General features: G+C 45.0%; 5 protein-coding genes across 10 annotated transcripts in view; all 5 read left to right on the top strand.

Moving 5' to 3' along the window:
- Nucleotides 1-168: 168 nt before the first annotated feature.
- On the top strand, nt 169-2,525 carry mettl9 (methyltransferase 9, His-X-His N1-histidine). 2 transcript variants are annotated; one of them, XM_061264011.1, is made up of 6 exons: nt 169-400; nt 485-640; nt 707-897; nt 976-1,185; nt 1,329-1,513; nt 1,647-2,525. In XM_061264011.1, the coding sequence occupies exons 2-6, from the start codon at nt 548-550 to the stop codon at nt 1,874-1,876; spliced, it is 909 nt and encodes a 302-aa protein (XP_061119995.1). In that variant the 5' UTR covers nt 169-400; nt 485-547; the 3' UTR covers nt 1,877-2,525. The 2 variants fall into 2 exon arrangements, with proteins under 2 accessions (XP_061119995.1, XP_061119994.1); XM_061264010.1 differs by having other exon boundaries at nt 169-640.
- A 252-nt stretch (nt 2,526-2,777) lies between these two features.
- On the top strand, nt 2,778-5,255 carry LOC133142636 (ER lumen protein-retaining receptor 2). The gene is made up of 5 exons (XM_061264012.1): nt 2,778-3,053; nt 3,503-3,603; nt 3,688-3,846; nt 3,942-4,194; nt 4,331-5,255. Exons 1-5 carry the CDS (start codon nt 2,963-2,965, stop codon nt 4,363-4,365), a joined length of 639 nt encoding a protein of 212 aa, XP_061119996.1. The 5' UTR covers nt 2,778-2,962; the 3' UTR covers nt 4,366-5,255.
- Nucleotides 5,256-5,646: 391 nt separating this feature from the next.
- Nucleotides 5,647-8,729, top strand: LOC133142633 (zinc finger protein 271-like). 2 transcript variants are annotated; one of them, XM_061264009.1, is made up of 7 exons: nt 5,647-5,801; nt 5,893-6,095; nt 6,169-6,243; nt 6,339-6,431; nt 6,536-6,646; nt 6,712-6,835; nt 6,912-8,729. In XM_061264009.1, the coding sequence occupies exons 1-7, from the start codon at nt 5,792-5,794 to the stop codon at nt 8,483-8,485; spliced, it is 2,190 nt and encodes a 729-aa protein (XP_061119993.1). In that variant the 5' UTR covers nt 5,647-5,791; the 3' UTR covers nt 8,486-8,729. The 2 variants fall into 2 exon arrangements, with proteins under 2 accessions (XP_061119993.1, XP_061119992.1); XM_061264008.1 differs by having other exon boundaries at nt 6,169-6,258.
- Nucleotides 8,730-9,007: 278 nt separating this feature from the next.
- Nucleotides 9,008-13,535, top strand: LOC133142683 (zinc finger protein 37-like). Of its 2 annotated transcripts, XM_061264118.1 has the most exons (8): nt 9,008-9,210; nt 9,825-10,027; nt 10,208-10,309; nt 10,476-10,571; nt 10,744-10,854; nt 11,072-11,195; nt 11,314-11,556; nt 11,620-13,535. In XM_061264118.1, the coding sequence occupies exons 1-8, from the start codon at nt 9,183-9,185 to the stop codon at nt 13,326-13,328; spliced, it is 2,616 nt and encodes an 871-aa protein (XP_061120102.1). In that variant the 5' UTR covers nt 9,008-9,182; the 3' UTR covers nt 13,329-13,535. The 2 variants fall into 2 exon arrangements, with proteins under 2 accessions (XP_061120102.1, XP_061120101.1); XM_061264117.1 differs by having other exon boundaries at nt 11,314-13,535.
- Nucleotides 13,536-13,829: 294 nt separating this feature from the next.
- Nucleotides 13,830-18,043, top strand: part of wdr45b (WD repeat domain 45B) — a 4,406-nt gene continuing 192 nt past the window's right edge. The window contains exons 1-11 of one of the 3 annotated variants that reach the window (XM_061264120.1): nt 13,830-14,104; nt 14,193-14,389; nt 14,948-15,022; nt 15,488-15,589; nt 15,659-15,746; nt 15,844-15,938; nt 16,060-16,250; nt 16,329-16,414; nt 16,501-16,602; nt 16,682-16,803; nt 16,935-18,043. The exon at nt 16,935-18,043 is cut by the window's right edge and continues 192 nt beyond it. In XM_061264120.1, the coding sequence (XP_061120104.1) occupies nt 14,323-14,389; nt 14,948-15,022; nt 15,488-15,589; nt 15,659-15,746; nt 15,844-15,938; nt 16,060-16,250; nt 16,329-16,414; nt 16,501-16,602; nt 16,682-16,803; nt 16,935-17,041 (1,035 nt within the window). In that variant the 5' untranslated portion in view covers nt 13,830-14,104; nt 14,193-14,322 and the 3' untranslated portion in view covers nt 17,042-18,043. Of the gene's footprint in view, nt 14,390-14,468; nt 14,659-14,947; nt 15,023-15,487; nt 15,590-15,658; nt 15,747-15,843; nt 15,939-16,059; nt 16,251-16,328; nt 16,415-16,500; nt 16,603-16,681; nt 16,804-16,934 lie in introns of those variants that run through there. The other 2 variants (XM_061264119.1, XM_061264121.1) reach the window with 2 other exon arrangements.

The following is an 18,043-nucleotide window of genomic DNA, read 5'->3' as shown; positions in this document are numbered from 1 at the left end:
TGATTGTATTTTATTAGTATTTACATCTTGATTTAACAATCAACTGAGTATTGAAGTTTTCTGTAATGTTCGTGTGTAATTGTTTTGTATTATTATTTTATTGTATTGTTGTTAATATAGCCGGATAGTTGCCATCCAACCCGGACATGTTTAGTGGTTGCACCGGAAGTGGAAATATTTGTTTTCCTTCTGGGCAGGGCACAGCAGAGGCTTACGTGGGTTTGCTGACGGATGAACACTTCCCGGCGTTTTTTAAATCCACCCCACCCTCGAGTTTGTTTGCTTTCTTGTTCTGGACGCGAATGATCCTGGCGTATTGATTTACGATCGATTACTGCCCCTTGACGCGTTTCTCTTCTTGTGTCTTCAATGTTAACATCTCGCTGGTCTCCCCGGTCCAGTGAGTTGACTTCTTCCCGACTTCGTCTATGGCTCAACCGTCGTCTTGCTCACAGAGTTGTTGTCCATTATGTGTCATCTACAGCTGAGGACATTGATTTTTGTGGCGTGGGTGCTGGGTTACGTCGTCTTTCTGCACTCCCTCAGGATGACGGCTAAGTACGCGAGAGGTTCGCTGGCACGCTCACTTTTGGTGAACATGATGAACGAAGGGGAAGGAACATCGATGGAGACACAGGAGGTAGGATGAGTAGTTCTGTCATTCATTTTGCTGCAAAGCTAAATGTTCTGTTTTCTTTTGTTGCAGTGGTACACATTCTGCCCCGATCTGCTTGGGGAGTCTCTACGACCTCTGTTGGTCCAGAGTCATCTCGATTCAGGCACCAAGGCGTTCCTCAAGCAAAGCATTGAGAAGTCAAACTGGTTGTTCACACAACTCTATCACTCCTTTGTATCAAGTGTCCTTACCCCTATGGTTTCACGCACCTCCATCAATGGGTGAGTCCAACCCAGCTGTCTCCATTTTCATACGGAATCCACTTTTTGTTTTTTTACCCCGTGGACTCTCCTGCTTAGGTTTCTGGGGCGCGGATCGATGTTTGTGTTTTCCGTGGAGCAATTTGAGAAACTCCTAAAGATCGGCCCGGATTGGAAGGCGGACAAACTTCTGGACCTCGGAGCTGGTGATGGTGCTGTCACGGAAATTATGAGAGGCCATTTCAGGGAAATTTATGTTACCGAGGTCTCGCCGCCGATGAAATGGCATTTGCAAAGGAGGAATTTCATGTAAGGATTTGGACACTAAATAGTCCTCCACCCATTCACTCTACACCCCTCCATTATTGGTGGAAAAGTTTTTTTTTTTTTTAAATCGGCATCAAAATACGTTTAGGGAATCTTCTTATTTGTATTTGTCCTTTCATCCACAGGTTGATGGGTATCGACGAGTGGCAGCGGAGCGGCCTTCAGTACGATGTCATCAGTTGTCTCAACCTGTTGGACCGCTGCGAGGATCCTCTACATCTCCTGCGGGACATCAGGCGATCGCTCGTTCCCCACACCGGACGCCTCGTTCTGGCTGCTGTTCTCCCCTTCCAGCCTTACATAGAAGTTGGTCAGTTCACACCAGTCCGAATCGGTTTGTCTTTTTAGGGAATGGAATTTTTTCACCTTCTTCTGAATGGTGGCTTATGGAATTCCATGTGAAAGGATTTTTTGGTCACCAATTCTGTGTGATTTCTTGATAGGTGGGAGATGGCAGCGTCCCCAAGAACACCTCGTCGTACAAGGGAAGACGTGGGAGGAGCAAGTAACCAGTCTGTCGCATGACGTCTTCCGAAAGTCAGGATTCGAGGTAGAGACTGTGACCCGATTGCCGTATCTCTGTGAAGGGGACATGTACAACAAATACTATGTTCTCGACGATGCAGTTTTTGTTTTGAAGGCGTCGAACGTGACGGAAGAGTTTGTTCAATGAAGAACGGAGCTAGGTGTGAGGGTGCACCTATTTTGCCAAAAGGCTTTCAAGTCAAATTGATGTGAAAAAAGACAAAAAAATCTTTTGAGACAGTGATACCTCATCAGTTGTAAGAAAGGGTGACTTTTTTTCCCTTAGCTTGAGCTGTGTAGGGATGGTACGCATCGCTGTATTGTACTGTTATGTTTTTATGTGGGAAGTAGAAAGTAAATTGTTGACCTTTCCACGTCAATGTGAAAAATCAAATCTCAACGCACATTCATTTGCGTGATTTCAATGACTGATCCATCCATTTTTATACTTGTATAGACGATAGTGGTAGATTAAGGTTCCCTCAAAGACCCATTTTATTTTTTTTAACAAAACCTGTTCTGAAAAGCACATATATTGAAATCAGTGTTGTGCAGTCAATTTCAGTACCGATTGAAATTAAGCTGGAAATAAACATCCACCATGGAGGAGTGGAAGAGGATTCCACTGATAAGCTGTTACTCGATCTACTCTTTTTGCGTAGTTTCACCTTACGCTTTCGATGCCAACGGTTTAGACATGTCTGAGTATTGCTTCGTGAATCCTGACACAAGCAATATTTGTATTCTAATGCAGTGAGTTCCTAAATAAAGAATATGATTACATTTTCCAACTGAAAGATGCCATATTTGGCTTTTTTCTTTCTCCAGTATGCTCTTTATTTTAATCGCAGCGGTATTGACAGACGCAAATTGTTGCACGTTCGAGAAATTACGTTTTGCTTGACTATGTGTGAGCGCCGAATAAAAAAATTCCGAGTGTTGTTTTTCCCGCATAAACGCAACGTGAGTGAGCATATATTATGACAACAGTATAAAGTGCTCTTTTTATTGGTCGAAACCAGAAGCGGATCTGATTTCCTATTGGCTATTATAGTTTTCGTCACGCCTCCGAGCCACGTCGCGCATCACTCGCCATTTTCCCCCAATCTTAGCGAGCTACAGTCACTTTATCCTGTTATTTTCACCCCAAAGCGATAAGGCCACGCATTTGAGGTCCTCTGAGCCTCTTTTTGGATCACTGCGCTGTATTTAGTCCTTTCACGTCTTCTGAAACATGAATATCTTCAGGCTAACCGGCGATCTGTCCCACCTAGCAGCCATCATCATCTTGCTACTAAAAATATGGAAAACCCGTTCTTGTGCCGGTAAGTCGGGCAACCTTTAGCACTCGCACTTGATATAGTGTCGATATGTTGATGACGTGAAGTTCCATCGTATTGTCAGTTAGTTGTAGCTAGCCTGCTAATGTCGCTTATCACAGGTGTGTCATGTCGTATATTAATAAATGGTTGTAGCCGCAATTGCGGCTAAGTTAATGATAGCTTCATTTGGTAGGCAAGGAACCTACAAGGAGCATCGTGGTTTGGTTAATAGATGCTTGCTATGCAGCTTTGTTAGTGCCTAGCCTAACTTTAGGTTCTCGGGATCAAAGTCCAGTTGATCTCAGAAGGATTACTTGTGCTTTTCCCAATTTAGCTTCATTTTATTTGGGCGAGAAAGGTGACTTGGTTTTGGTGGTGTGGTCTCTGACTGACGTGGCACCCTTCAGTCTTAACAGATGTTGATGAAACGGCTTGTTTTTGTCTCCTCGCAGGAATTTCCGGCAAGAGTCAGATCCTTTTTGCCTTGGTCTTCACCACTCGCTACTTGGACTTGCTCACATCCTTCATCTCTCTCTACAACACAACCATGAAAGTGAGGCCCTGCAGACGTGCAACATCATATTTGACTTTCTCGACTCGATGTGCATGGAGCAACTTCTGCCCGTTTGTCTTTCAGGTCATCTATATCGGATGTGCGTATGCCACCGTCTACCTGATCTACATGAAGTTCAAAGCGACGTACGACGGAAACCACGATACATTCCGAGTGGAGTTTCTCGTCGTTCCTGTCGGTGGCCTCGCATTTCTCGTTAATCACGACTTCTCCCCGCTGGAGGTCAGGCTCACTATTTGTTGACACTGTGGCAGAAACGTAGACGATGGAGCTAACCTCCAATATATCTCTATTCTTCTCATGTCACCAACATCCAGATCCTGTGGACTTTCTCCATCTACTTGGAATCAGTGGCCATCCTGCCGCAGCTCTTCTTGATCAGCAAAACGGGCGAGGCGGAGACCATCACCACCCACTACTTGTTCTTCTTGGGGCTCTACAGAGCCCTGTACCTCATCAACTGGATATGGAGGTTCTACTTTGAGGGATTCTTCGACATGATCGCCATTGTTGCAGGGGTGGTGCAAACCATCCTCTATTGTGACTTCTTCTACTTGTATGTAACGAAAGGTAAGTCCTGCTGCCTTTCCATATCTGTCCGTGGATATGATGCACCGAGCACATCATGTAGTAGATGATTTTTTTTAATTTTTTTATTTTAAGAAAAATGTTTTGCAAGTGAATGTCACAATTTCTCTCATTGTAGTTCTCAAAGGGAAGAAGCTTAGTTTGCCTGCTTAAGTGCCCAAAAGACTGAAAGAGGGGGACGGACGGGCCAGGAGGAGGAGATGATGCAGTGGATACCTGGGACCTCCCCTCTTCCCATCAATCAATCAACCAACCACTCCCTCCCTCCTTTTCAACTCCCTCTAGGCTAGATAGAGTAAGATGCCTGAGACAGAGCAAGTAGGAGCAGCTGCCAGCATTGTCTACTGACCCAGCATCTGCAGAAGCTTGTTCCAAGCTTATTGGCTCTCTGTTTGACGCATCTTGCATGAAGTTTTTTTTATTACTTTGTATAAAGGAAAGGCAACAAAGTGAGAAACATTTTCTATGTCCAAAAAAAAAAAAAACTTATCCGAAGATATGTTTGAGGTTTTGTTGCATTTGCAATTTCATTTGGCCTTGTACAATACCGAAGCAGTTATGGTGGGATATTCACTTTTGGAGGTGGGATGTGTTGGAAATAAATGCACATTGCTTTTCTGTCACTTGGATTTTGAGAGAAAGACATTGAATCCATCAAACTTGGTGAAAAAAAAAAATCTAATTGTAATCAGTTTTAGCAGCAAACAGTCATGTTTTTTAAACAAATACAGTATATTTAAGTGGCTTTCTCCAACCATCATATTCATTATACTGATTTGTGAGTGATCATTAAACTGTTTGGGAAACATTACAGTAATGCAGGGTTTGTATAATTCTGGTGGGTGCAGATGTTCAGCATCTTTGTAATGAACAAGTCACAATTGTCCCACTCTTGTGTATAATTGTAACTTTTAGATCACACTAATGCTCTACAGATACGGCTGTAGTTGCCTTTGTTTTCTAGGTGTTCACGCGGGCAATTAAAAATGCAGCTTTTTCAACATGTTGCCAATGCCACCACAAATAAAGGTGATCCAATCGCTTGTCTTGTGGTGCTTACTATCACAACTGCATGGGGTCAAATGGGACTTTGAAATTTGCACATGCAGTTTGTCATTTTGTTTTCCCACTACGTCAAAATCATCACTGACATAATGCAAACACGAAATGTTGGTTTAGAACTGGATGAAAAGACGTCCTGACGTCATTTTCTTCTTCGTTTTGTTTAACGGCGAGGTGGCACCAGCTTCAATGCGCATTACCGACACCTACTGGTTGAAGTCATACGAACAAAAAAAAAGAACGAATCACTTGCGGAAAAAGACAATCACGCATACAACACTAGTTCTGATCATTAAGTCAACACGCATAAAAGTAACTCATTTAAAAACGATTTTATTTCCGTCAAATCTTTGCAAGTGGTTTTGGAAGAAGCGGACTCTTTATACTGTGACAACCATATCGGACACAAAATACCGTCGGACCGGAAAACTCGAACGTCACCCGACACTCGAGTCCCCGCCGAAAGTAGTTTGATAAAGTGGGCGCATTTCGAGTTTGAACTCGAAGGGAAATAGAAATGGACACAGGTAGGTGCATTCAATCCAAAAATTTCCGTGCGCGCAAGTTATTTTGGTAACATTTAGGAACGTTTCATTGACCTCTTCATATTTCATGTAGGTGTCCAACTTCCGTTGTCTGCTTTGCGCCTACTGGTGTCCCCGGTGAAACTCGTCTCTGCGGCAATCTGGCAGATCATCGATCAACGAGTTGTGAGCGATTATGAGATGGTGGAGGATTTTGTTTGCATGGTTACAGACGTCGTGCCAGAGGTGATCACCGACTGTCAGCGGACCCAACTCATCCTGGGCCTCAGAGCACAAGTTAGTTGGTCACTCACTCCAAACTGTCAATACAATTGCTATATTAATTGTAATTCCTTTTTTTTTGTTTTAGATGATCCTAGAGTTATGCCATTTGGAAGGCAAGACTCATTTCAATGATGTAGAGCAGCACCTGGATCGAATGAAGGTATATAACGAAAAGGTCCGGTCCTTTGAAGACAAGTTGTGACTTTATCGAATGTTATCTATCTGCTGCTGATGAGATTTCGCAATGTTTTGCAGAGCTTTGCTGAAAGTGACAACCCGTGCTCAACTTTTGTGGATTTTGTGAAACACTTGCTGAATGATCCTGCTGAGAAGGAACACTTTTTTACAGTAAGTGCTCATTGTTCCCAATGAAGAATATTGGGATATTTTCAGAACAGAACGTTCTGATGTGAAATGCCAATCCAATTGAACATCTTTTGTTTTTCTTTTAGGAGGTTTTTCCCAAGGAGTTTGGCCCATCATATGACAAGGCTCTTAAGTCCCTGGTGGAGGTCTTTCTGTGCAGACTTGAGAAATTTCTTTCTGAGCAAACTTTCCAACAGGTACAAACATGAATATATGACAAAGCCATTTTTGTATTCACAAGCACACGTCTTTTTCCATGCAGGTTGCTTCCACATGTAGTGAGGTGTCCTCTGTTCTGGGCGACTCTTTGAAAACAATGCGGAGCTGTGATGCCCTCACAAATCTGCTTCAGTATCACAAGGGCCACAGCCTACTTGAACCTCATGGCAAGTGATTTTTAATTTTCTTTTAATTTGTAGTTTTTATCAATTATGACCACGACTTTGCAAAAACTTTTTACAGATATTTTCTCGGACAGCACCTACATCATGTCTGCTCTCAAGTGTGCTGCAGTAAAAGGTCATTCCTCGCAGGAGACCCCTTCATCTTCTCCATGCAAAGAAGCAACCACAGGGAATAGAACGGAAGAGGATATGCCGGTTAACACACGCGTTTCCAGTCCAATGGAAGCATCTCCCCATTGCTCTGACAGTAAGGACGTTGGAAGTGAAGAATCTTCCTGGTCTTTCTATTCAAATGAGAACTCTCTGAGTAGTCCGAGTTCATGGTTCGACAACTCGGGGGAGGAGGTCTTGGATGTCGATTCATCTTCGCAGTTGTTAAATGAGGCCACTCCCGTGACAAATCAGGAAAAAGCATCGAGAAAACGTCGGGCCAGCAAAAAGAGGGTCCCACCAAAAAAGTCCGGTCAAGTCAAAAGTCCCACGTCAAAGTCCCAAGTCAAGTGCTTCATCTGCAATGAGCGAGTGAGCACCAAACTGAGAACTCACGTGAGAAGCCACTTTCCGGACGGACAGTATACCTGCCCGCATTGCAACAGCAAATTCAAGCTTCTCTCATCCCTGAAGACGCACATAGTCAAACGATGCTACGATCACGCTCAGCAGCGAGAAGATCCCGAGCCCGGCCAGGAGCTTTATAAATGCGACCACTGCGAGAAGGCCTTTGAGTTCAGCCTCTCGCTGGAAGCCCATAAGCGGACTCATAACCAACTCTACTGCGCCGTGTGCAGGAAAGTCCTCAAAGATGCAGCGACATTAGAAAGGCACAAGGCCTCCCACACCGAGTTCCAGTGCACTCGCTGCGAGAAGACCTTCGTTCTTTTCAAGCCGCTGCGCAAACATTATCAACATTTCCACAAGGTTGGCAGACCCTTCCAGTGCATCCACTGCTCGCAAACCTTCTCACGGCTGGAGTACATGATCCGACACGAATGGAGGCACGCCGGTCACCTGCCGCTCAAGTGCAGTATTTGCGCCATGGGATTTCGAAACGATTGCGATTTGGTTTCGCACCAGAGGGTTCACACCAAGGAGAAACCCTACCTCTGCGGAGACTGCGGGAAAACCTTCTCGCAGAGGACCAACCTGCTACGGCACCACCGTTTTGTCCATAGCGAGGAGAAAGACAAGAAGAAACACTTCTGTGCCGAGTGTCAGACGTATTTTAAAGAGAAAGGAGCTCTCCTGCAGCACAACAAGCGCAAACACATCGACCAATGCACCCGCCGCTGCCTTTGCCCGTACTGCGGCAAGTCCATTTCCGTGTCATCCATCGCCAGACATAAGTTGCTCCATACAGGAGAGAGACCTTTGCAATGCAACGCAAATGGTTGCAACAAGACTTTCCTGACGGCTACCGAACAGAAGAAACACTTCCTCACGCACCACTCCACCGAACGGCCGTTCAAATGTGATACCTGCGGCAAGGGCTTTATCTCCGTCGGTCTACGGAATGCACATGCTCGGCTACATTCGGGCCAGAAGCCGTTTGTGTGCGACATCTGCATCAAGGCTTTCTCAAGGCGCCACACACTGAATAGACACAAGAAGCTTGTGCATGCATTTTCAATTTAGGACTCAGTCCTAATCCTGGTTCTCCTTGATTCAAATTTAAACGTAGCTCAATGTCCATTTGTAGCGACGGTCAAAATTTCTTCTGTTCTGAGTCATGACCGTAAGAACTAACGAACCTGTGTACTGTAGTTTAGTTTGGATTGTGAGACACAAATGTAGTTAAAAAAAAACACACACACACAATGTCTAACATGAAGCTTGACGATACTGCCCTGCTAATCAAACAAATAAACTCTTGAATAAATATTGTCTCAGGGAGTTTTATCTTGTACCCTTGAACACTACTCCCTTTTTTATTTTTAGCAAAGGCACGTATAGTCTCACCACTAACAGGAAAATTCTATGAACAATTTTGCCCCATCAGAATTATCCTCACCCGGGATACATTTTGATATACTTACGGTCTATTTATTTATTTTAATATTATTGTTCTATTTTAATCCTATGTTTACAAACGATATTGAAACGTAATTGTCAAAACATATCCGACGACGCGTAGAGGAAACGGAACTAATTAATTCAAAGTGTAGTCCGCCGGAATGTTATTCCGAACGGAACGCAAAAGCAACCGTTGACGCACAAAGCTCCATTTCCTGTGGTGTTTTGAGATATTTGGTGTTGAAAAATATCTTGGTGTTGGAGTGTTGACTCGCGCATGTACATTCACCCCACTGCGGTGTAATGTGAATGTATTAGGATGGATGAAGGTTCTTCCGAACAACCCGGTGAGTCAAAACTGGGCGGATTAGTTGAGCTAGGCCGCAACGCAGTGGGCGCGCGGGAATAGCATTGCTAACTCGTGTCGGACACCGCTTTTCTGCTCAAATTATTCGTTTTTTACCGCGGGGAAGCACTTTTATTTATGTTACTTAACTTGCCTGTTATTAACTTTGTCTAGAATTTGCTTCAAAGTACGTGCGAATTAGTTAAATCTTCGGTTATTTTTTTTCCGCTGCCTTAGCTGTCACAAGCTAAGCTAAGCGCTTGACTTTGGCTGGTGAAGTCGTTCGTACTTCATCAAATGTATTCTATTTATCGTACACATGTAATTCAACGAGTATTTCGACAGAAATGGTCTCGTCGTGTTTGATTTAATCACGCTTGATTTGTAATTATTCTCCAGTAAGAAATAGCTGCGTCAAGTGAGCTGAAAGATTTAATTACATTCTATTATTGTAGGCATCTATTCTGGTTTGCTTACAGTGCATATGTTAAAAAATAATAATGGGCGTGAGTTTTTCTGTTTCATAACGATCGATACATAGATATGATTCTCAAATATGTCAGTGTCCTTGTGATGAGGAAAAAACCAAAGTATATGATTTGTCTTCACACCCAGGTCCATCTCTCCCCTTCCCCACTCTGCGCTTCCTGGTTCCTCCGGTCCGTCTGGTCTCTGCAGCCATCTGGCAAACCATAGAGCAGAAGACTGTATCGGATTATGGACTGCTCGAGGAGTTTGTGTTTATGGTTACCGACATTGTTCCTCAGCTCCTTTCGACCAGGCAACGTGCGGAACTCATCTTGGGCCTGAGAGCACGGGTACAAAAAGACCTGAACCGTTATCTCTGTCATGCATCAATTTGTTGAGGAAGTGCTAGTTGTACTGCAATGTTCCTCAAACTTTTCACCCGAGTATCATCAAAATAATGAAATACTAGAATAATATTTAATTCTAGATGATAGAAGTGCAGTGTCATAACATTCTTTTCATGACTGCAGCTCATCCTGGAGCTGTGCCGCTCCGAGGAGACGGCCAACATCCAGACCATTCAGCCACATCTTGATCGTATGCAAAACCTTCAATCACTGTGGAAAGTGGAGGTGAGTAGTGTGGTCAAGCATTTTGAAGCGGGGTCCATTTCTTTCAGATGACAATTTAGCATAATGCTAATTTAACATGCGCAACCTCATTAATGATGTCACCGGATAGATTTTGCAATCCCATTCCCTCTGACCTTTGTCTACTTTGACTGCTTTTGTTTTGCAGACCAGTAATGCAACTCCAGACATTTCTGACTCTCATTTTATGAGCCTCGTCCGGAATTTGCTGAGGAATGCAGAAGAAAGAAACAACTTTTTTCAAGTAAGTTTGTTTTTCACTTTGACGGCGCCAAGAGGTATTTTCATCTTGGAATGAATTTGCCAACGCCCTGCTATCGCGACATTAATTTCTTCGACATAATCTTGTTGATACTGAACGGCAGCGTATTTCAAATGAGTTGTTTGCGAAGCCATTGTGAATTTTCTCCATGCAGGATGTTTTTCCTGAAGACTTTGGTCCCACATACGACAAAGCAATCCAGACGTTGATGTGGCTCTTTCTGTCCAGGCTGGAAAAGCTTATTCCGAGTCAGTCTCTTCAACAGGTGAGTCACAAATGGACTTCTAAATTTTGCCTTTGCCCAGATCTTTTAATGGAAATTTGAAATTTTATTCCCTTATTGACATGCAAAACAAAAACAAAAAAAAAACACGGATTTTGAAATCCTGCTGTGATCCAGAATACGCAAATCAGGGCTGCATCTTGCCGCCGTTGGCTTTTAAACACCAAAGTTACCGTTTCATTTTGTATTTCTTTGTCAGATCGCGTCTTTGTTAAGTGACTCATCTTCAGTTCTGAAAGAGTGCATGGAGTCTTTTGCTGAGTCGCAGGGGCTCAAAACAGTGTTGGACACACACAAGGACCTCAGCCAGTTGGAGGATGTTGGTAAGCGGACATGCATCATTATTTTTACCTCCAATGTATGAAATATATTCCTTCAAATATTGAATTCATGCAACCAACGTGGATGGTAGGCGTAAATATGATATTTCCTTCTTTCTAGAATCTTGTGAGGTTGACAGTGGCATCTTGTCCACTCTCTGTCTTCCTCCTGCGGAAAGAGACGCAATCCTCCATGAGCAAGCCGGAATGGATCCAGAGAGTAGCGTGGTTTACACAGACTGCACAGAGATGGAGGTCGAAGCTGGCAACAAAATGCCATTTGCAGAGGAAAATGTGCAAAAAGAGTGGTTGGGAATTGGTCAGGAAGAGAAGCCAGATGTTGGTACCGAGGTGTCTCACGAAGGTACACGTGCGAACGATGGTGGAATGGACCACCACCACAACCTATCTGAAACTCTTATCATAGGTGAGGATGGCAAGGTGACGGTGCTGGACAGCTTAGCAAAGGCACCGGCCAGCAGACGCGGGAGAAAAAAGAAGCGTCTGGATGACGAAGATTTTCAAGTGCCCGCGGGCATGCGGGATCCGGACTTTGATCTGCTCAAAAGACCGGTGCGAAAGAATCGCGGACTCAAGATGAAACGGCTCCTGTCGCAGTGGCGCAAATCCGGGAGGACACCGGCCACCAGCGGCAGCAACAGTAGTTCCAAAAAGTATTCCGACCCGCTTGCCAAAGGCGACGACGACGGCCTGGACGGCAGAACGTGCAGCGTGTGCGGCAAGGTGCTGAGCCATGCCAAATTCCTGGAGCGCCACATGAACCAACACGCTGGAGAGTTGATGTACTCTTGCGCAGTGTGTCAGAGAAACTTCAAGCACTTCCGCTTCTTGCAGCAACACAAATGCCAAAGCGGCATGACCGAGGCAGAAGCCCAGAAAGAAAACGCCGAAGAAGAGGACAGCAAGTCGGCCATTGTCATTTGCGAGCTCGGCGACGAAACGCTGCCCGCGGATGACACGGCGGACGACCCCGATTACACGCTCGCTGACGGAAAGAGGCCCTCCTCCAAAGAATTGGCACAGAAAAGCCCGGAGGACGCCAAGAATCTCCTGGACGGCCCGTACTATTGCCCCCACTGCAGCGTGGAGTTCAAGTGCAAGCAGACGTTTCGCTTTCACCTGCGGAACATCTGTTACAACGAGCAACAGGTGGACCCGGACCAACCCGAAGACGTGCGCCATTGCTTCCGCTGCAACGAGTGCGACAAGGCCTTCAAGTACAAGTCCACCTTGGATTCCCACAAGCAAACGCACAACCCGCTCTACTGCGAGGTTTGCATGAAACTGGTGCGCGATTCCGAAGCCTTGGCCATGCACAAAGAATCGCACACGCCCTTCCAGTGCAACCAGTGCGAGGACAACTTCCCCGTGTTCAAGGCGCTGCACAAGCACTACATCGACGTCCACAACCCCGCCGAGCCTTTCACCTGCGCCCACTGCCAGACCACCTTTGCCAGTCTGAAGCGTTTCATCCGGCACGAGTGGAAGCACACCGGCTACCAGCCCTTCCAGTGCCCCCACTGCACCAAAAGGTTCCGCTCGTACTCGGACCTGGTGGAGCACCAGAAAAAGCACACCAAGGCGTACCCCTTCCTTTGCTGGGAGTGCGGCAAGAAATTCCGCCACAGCGTCACTCTGACCAGGCACGTGGAGCGCGTGCACCAGTCGGGCGACATCCTCAGCGATAAGGCTATACCCACCTTTGCGTGCGCTCAGTGCGGGAAGAGCTTCACCTCCAGGAGATGCCTCCTGAAGCACGACAACTTCCACCACAAGGGCATGCGCTTCCCGTGCGAGCATTGCGGCAAGGGTTTCTTCGGGAAAGACGCGCTCGTCAGGCACACCTTGATCCACACGGGCGAAAGGCCTTTCAAGTGCGACGACTGCGACAAGTCCTTCCGTTCCTCGGCCGAGCTTAAAATCCACCGCCGCTACCATACGGGCGAAAGGCCCTTTAAGTGTAGCATCTGCGAAAAGGGCTTTGTCCAATCTTGCTTTCTCACGCTGCACATGAGAACTCATACCGGAGAGAGACCGTATGTTTGCGCTAACTGTAACAAAGCCTTTTCCAGTTTACACGGCTTGAAAAGACATCGCAGGCTCGTCCACGCGTAGTTGCGACAAATAGAATATTTGTTAATACAAAAAAGGAAGGAACGGGAAAGGGGTCACCTCGTGCTTCTTTCTCTGCTTGTCATGGGGACTGTAAATTGCTTCAATGTAACTGTATTTTTACAGAAATGTTTGCTGTAAGGTTAGTTAGTATGTGCAAAAGATAAAACATTCACTTCTTTGGGAATAAATTTGCTTTTCTTCAGGAAATTCAGCTTTTATTGGTTATTGACCTGAACATGAATGAACACCTCATTTGCACTGGTGCATCTGCAAAAAATGTCCCAATATTTCTGTGAACATTTGACTGACCACGGAAAGTAAATGTCAAAGCAGGCATGCTCAAACTCTGCAAGTGGAGGAAAGCTGGTAACCGCTCAGCATGGAGATCCTGGGCTACCTCGCTGGCTGGCCGGCCATGACAAGGTGCACCCCTAAAGAACATTTCAGGCAACTTTGTTCTTCTTGAAATTCAGGTTTCTGAAAACTATTGTTGGATCATGCAACTCAGGAGTAAGCTATGCAGGGCAAAATCAGGGGCATATACTAAAGCTCAATTAGAACTGCAGAAAAAAAGGCTTGTAGAGGGGCAATATCTGAACTTTGGACAAAGATGATTTTTTATATTTGACTCATTTCGGATTCACTCGTATTTTGATTGCACCGTTATTCGCTAACACACTCTTCTTCTCAAGTGCTTTCAGTCGGAATTTATTTAACTTTGTTCATTCTCCGGAATCTTTTTTGACAACTTGCTCGTGTTAGAATAGGACAAAAATGTAAGGGAAATGTACACCGAGCGACATTGAGAATTAGTCATGTTTGGGTTAAACAGGAACCAGCGTCTTTCCTTCCTTCTCCATGCAGGCAACCAACTCTGGAGGGAGGAATGATGATGACGCTAGCGAGCTAGCTAGCTAGCTAGCTATCCCAGCAGCAGCAGCAGTTGTTTGATTACTGATGCCATTCTTTGCAATTCACTTGCTCGCGTAAAACGATGAATTCACTGCTGTCTAACCCGCAAGGGAACGGACTCCTTTACGCTGGCTTCAACCAGGACCACGGTGAGAAGTGACGCTGTCATGTTTTTTTTCCTCTCACCAAAAAGAACACGAACAGCGCCGCTGATGCTAAGCTAACACCGCTAACGAAACTGTCTCCCCTGAAAATAATCGACTATTAATATAAATGACGGTAACCGATTTTCTTCACTCGGAACTTTCGAATATCACGACAGTTGCCCTTGTCACTTACGGAAGTTTGAAGGCCCACCTACCGTTTTGTTGTTGTTAGCCACCGCTAGCCTCCGCTAGCCACCGATTACGTTGTTTTCGTGAGTACGTTCGACAACCGTGCCACATCAAAAACTTTCAATATATGTCGAGGTACTTCAATACAATGTGGACGAATCAACACATACACGAGTGCTATGCAACCAGCAACACATTATGGACCGATTATTTCTAACATTATTATCATCAAATTTGAAAATTCTATCGTTCATTATCATTCCAAATCAATACAACGGCAAGTCAAAACATTCGGAAGTAAATGTTTTACACTATTTGTTGTGTTCAATACGTGGTGAAGCTTCAATAATGTTGAAATGTGTGCCTGTGCAGGTTGCTTTGCCTGTGGGATGGAAAATGGATTTCGAGTGTACAACACGGATCCTCTGAAGGAAAAGGAGAAACAAGGTGAAAATGTCTGCAAACATTTCATTCCTTCGTCTTTCCAACTGTTGTCAAGCGAGTACGATGCAAGTTGTACTGGAAACAGCTTTTCATTCAACGTGTCGAGTATGATCACACAAAAAATCCATTAAATGTTTTTATATTCTACTAACAATTTTAGCTTAAAAGTTATTTTCAACCAGGCTTGCCACATCCATTTTTTTTTTTAAATTGTTTTTCTTGGGGATAAAAGAAGAGTAACCTTCCTCTCAGGATAGGCTAAATATATTTACTCAGCAGCTTGAGCCTTTCCAGAGTTGTTTTCCTCTTTTCAAACTGAGAACAGAGGCTTGTGTGTCTGGTTGTGTGTGTGGGGGGGCACATAATTCTTCTTCTCTGTTGTCTGAGCCAAAGGCAAATGAATAACGATCTGAGTTTCATCAAATCATCGAGCGCTTCATTTTGATGTCAATGCATTTTGTGTTTTAGAGTTCTTGGAGGGCGGGGTCGGCCACGTGGAGATGCTTTTCCGCTGCAACTATTTGGCTCTTGTGGGCGGAGGAAAGAAACCCAAGTACCCGACCAATAAAGGTATAGTGGATGAGCAGCCATTTATTGACAACGTTGCAGTCCTTATAGGTGCGCTTGATTTTCCTCTAGTCATGATCTGGGATGACCTGAAGAAGAAGACCGTCATTGAGATTGAGTTCTCCACAGAGGTGAAAGCGGTCAAGCTTCGACGTGACAGGTAGCCCCGTCCGTCCGTCCCCCCGTCCGTCCGTCCGTCCCCCCGTCCCAAATGAACAAGCACTCATTTAAGGAAACGTGACCTGTCTTGCGCTCAGAATTGTGGTGGTCCTGGACTCCATGATCAAAGTCTTCACCTTTACCCATAACCCTCACCAGCTGCACGTGTTTGAGACCTGCTACAACCCCAAAGGTCGGTTCAGGCTTGCTTATTTGGAACCGGAACTATTTGTCCATTTTCGATCGAGCATTTGAATGGCGTCCATAACAATTGCCGTCATTCTCTCGCTTGTTTTCTTTCTTTCTTTCTTCAGGTCTGTGTGTGCTGTGCCCCAACAGCAACAACTCCCTTCTGGCGTTCCCTGGCACTCACTCAGGCCATGTTCAGATAGTGGACCTGGCAAACACAGAGAAACCGCCGGTGGACATCCCCGCCCACGAGGGGGCGCTGTGCTGCATCGCCCTCAACTTACAAGGCACCAGAATAGCGACGGCATCGGAGAAAGTAGGCTGAAAGTTGTTCTTTCTTTTTCCGATGGTTGCCAGTTGAAAGGTGAGCCCCATGCACGTCGTTGCTCAACAGGGGACACTTATCCGAATTTTTGACACGTCGGCGGGTCAGCTCATACAAGAGCTGAGACGAGGCTCCCAGGCGGCCAACATTTACTGGTGAGACAAACGTGAGCTTCGCACGAGCGCCCTCTCCTTCATTTGCCTCGATAAGTCATGCCTCTCGCCTATATTCCTTTTCCTAGCATCAATTTCAACCAGGACGCATCTCTCATTTGTGTATCCAGCGACCACGGCACAGTGCACATCTTTGCGGCCGAAGACGCCAAGAGAAATAGGCAATCCAGGTTTGTCCATGTGCAACCTTCAAACCTTTCCCGCCTTTCAAACACTGCCTCGTGTGTCATTCTCTCTCTCTCTCTCCAGCTTGGCCTCAGCCAGCTTTCTTCCCAAGTACTTCAGCTCCATGTGGAGCTTTTCCAAGTTCCAGTTGCCGTCAAGCTCGCCGTGTTTGTGTGCCTTCGGAACAGAGCCCAACGCTGTCATAGGTGAGCGCGCTTTGCTAGTCACAAACAATTGACGGGGAATGAATGAATCTTCTCCAAAGCTGCAAGTTTCTCAGTTTCTCAAGATTGACTTTGGAACAGTTGCTCAGCCCTTCTTTCATTGTGTCCGGCAGCTATTTGTGCTGACGGCAGCTACTACAAGTTCCTCTACAACCAGAAAGGGGAGTGTTCCAGAGACGTCTATGCCCAGTTCCTGGAAATGACGGATGACAAGATATGACCTTTTGAAATGTTCCTCGAGGAACCAGCCTAGTTGTCTTTCTTTCTTTTTCTTTTTCTTCCCATTCTCCACAAGGGACGAGAGGTCCCTCTGCTGCACTTCTCTTAAATGACTCTGCTGAAAGAGCTTCAGTTGGAGGGGACAGAGAAAGAAAGAGTCAAGGCGACAGCGACGTCCACCCTTGAACAAAACGCCAGGGACTGAAACAGCAAAGCAAGGAGGTGCTTTGGACATCAGTCGCTCGCTTTGAAGATGTCCTCTGATGACTTTCCAGCGAATGGCTATTTTTTTTAAATCACCTAGAGAGATTTTTGTCGACTCACACCACCTAAGCTAATTCTAGGGAGTGCCTCTGAGTGGAGCGAGAGAGAACCTGCAAATGTGTCACGTGGCAAATGTTTCTCCAAGCAGGCTTACAAAGAGCACCCGAGAGAGCTGAGTTCATCATTGCATCCGTCACTCAATTCAAGACTGAATATTAATTACATACCATTGTGCAGAATGAAGTCAAGTCATATTTGCCCGAAGCTTTTTTTTATATATACATTGTGCAATACATTTTTTATTTGTTTTGCTATAGCCGTGGTCTAATTTTCTAGCCATGTATTATGGCTTTTTTTTTTTGTTAGCACGTAGCGGAGTCGATAAAGGAAAAAAAATGATGCTACTACAAACATATTATGAATAAGTCCTGAATATTAAAAAAAAAAAAATCTGATTTATGCCCTAAAGTGTTTATATTATATATATCCTTACACAATATTGAGTTAAGCGCGCCGGAAACTACAGGAATCGGGTTTCAAATGACTTTCCGTCATAAGAAAATTGCGATTTTTTTTTTTTTTGTTTCGATTACACGTAATGTCAAAATACTCTACTTGTAATCTGCTCTCTGCTGTGTACATACATTCTATCTAAAGAAAAATAGGGAGTTGTCTTCCATGACACCATCTTTATGAATTCAGAGAAATCCTATTTTCTAAAGTATATGTTCCAACTTCC

This window comes from Syngnathus typhle, linkage group LG18 (assembly GCF_033458585.1).
Source record: "Syngnathus typhle isolate RoL2023-S1 ecotype Sweden linkage group LG18, RoL_Styp_1.0, whole genome shotgun sequence".
Lineage (NCBI taxonomy): Eukaryota > Metazoa > Chordata > Actinopteri > Syngnathiformes > Syngnathidae > Syngnathus > Syngnathus typhle.
The sequence above is the reverse complement of the archived record's forward strand: the minus strand, read 5'-3'. Positions and strand labels throughout refer to the sequence as shown.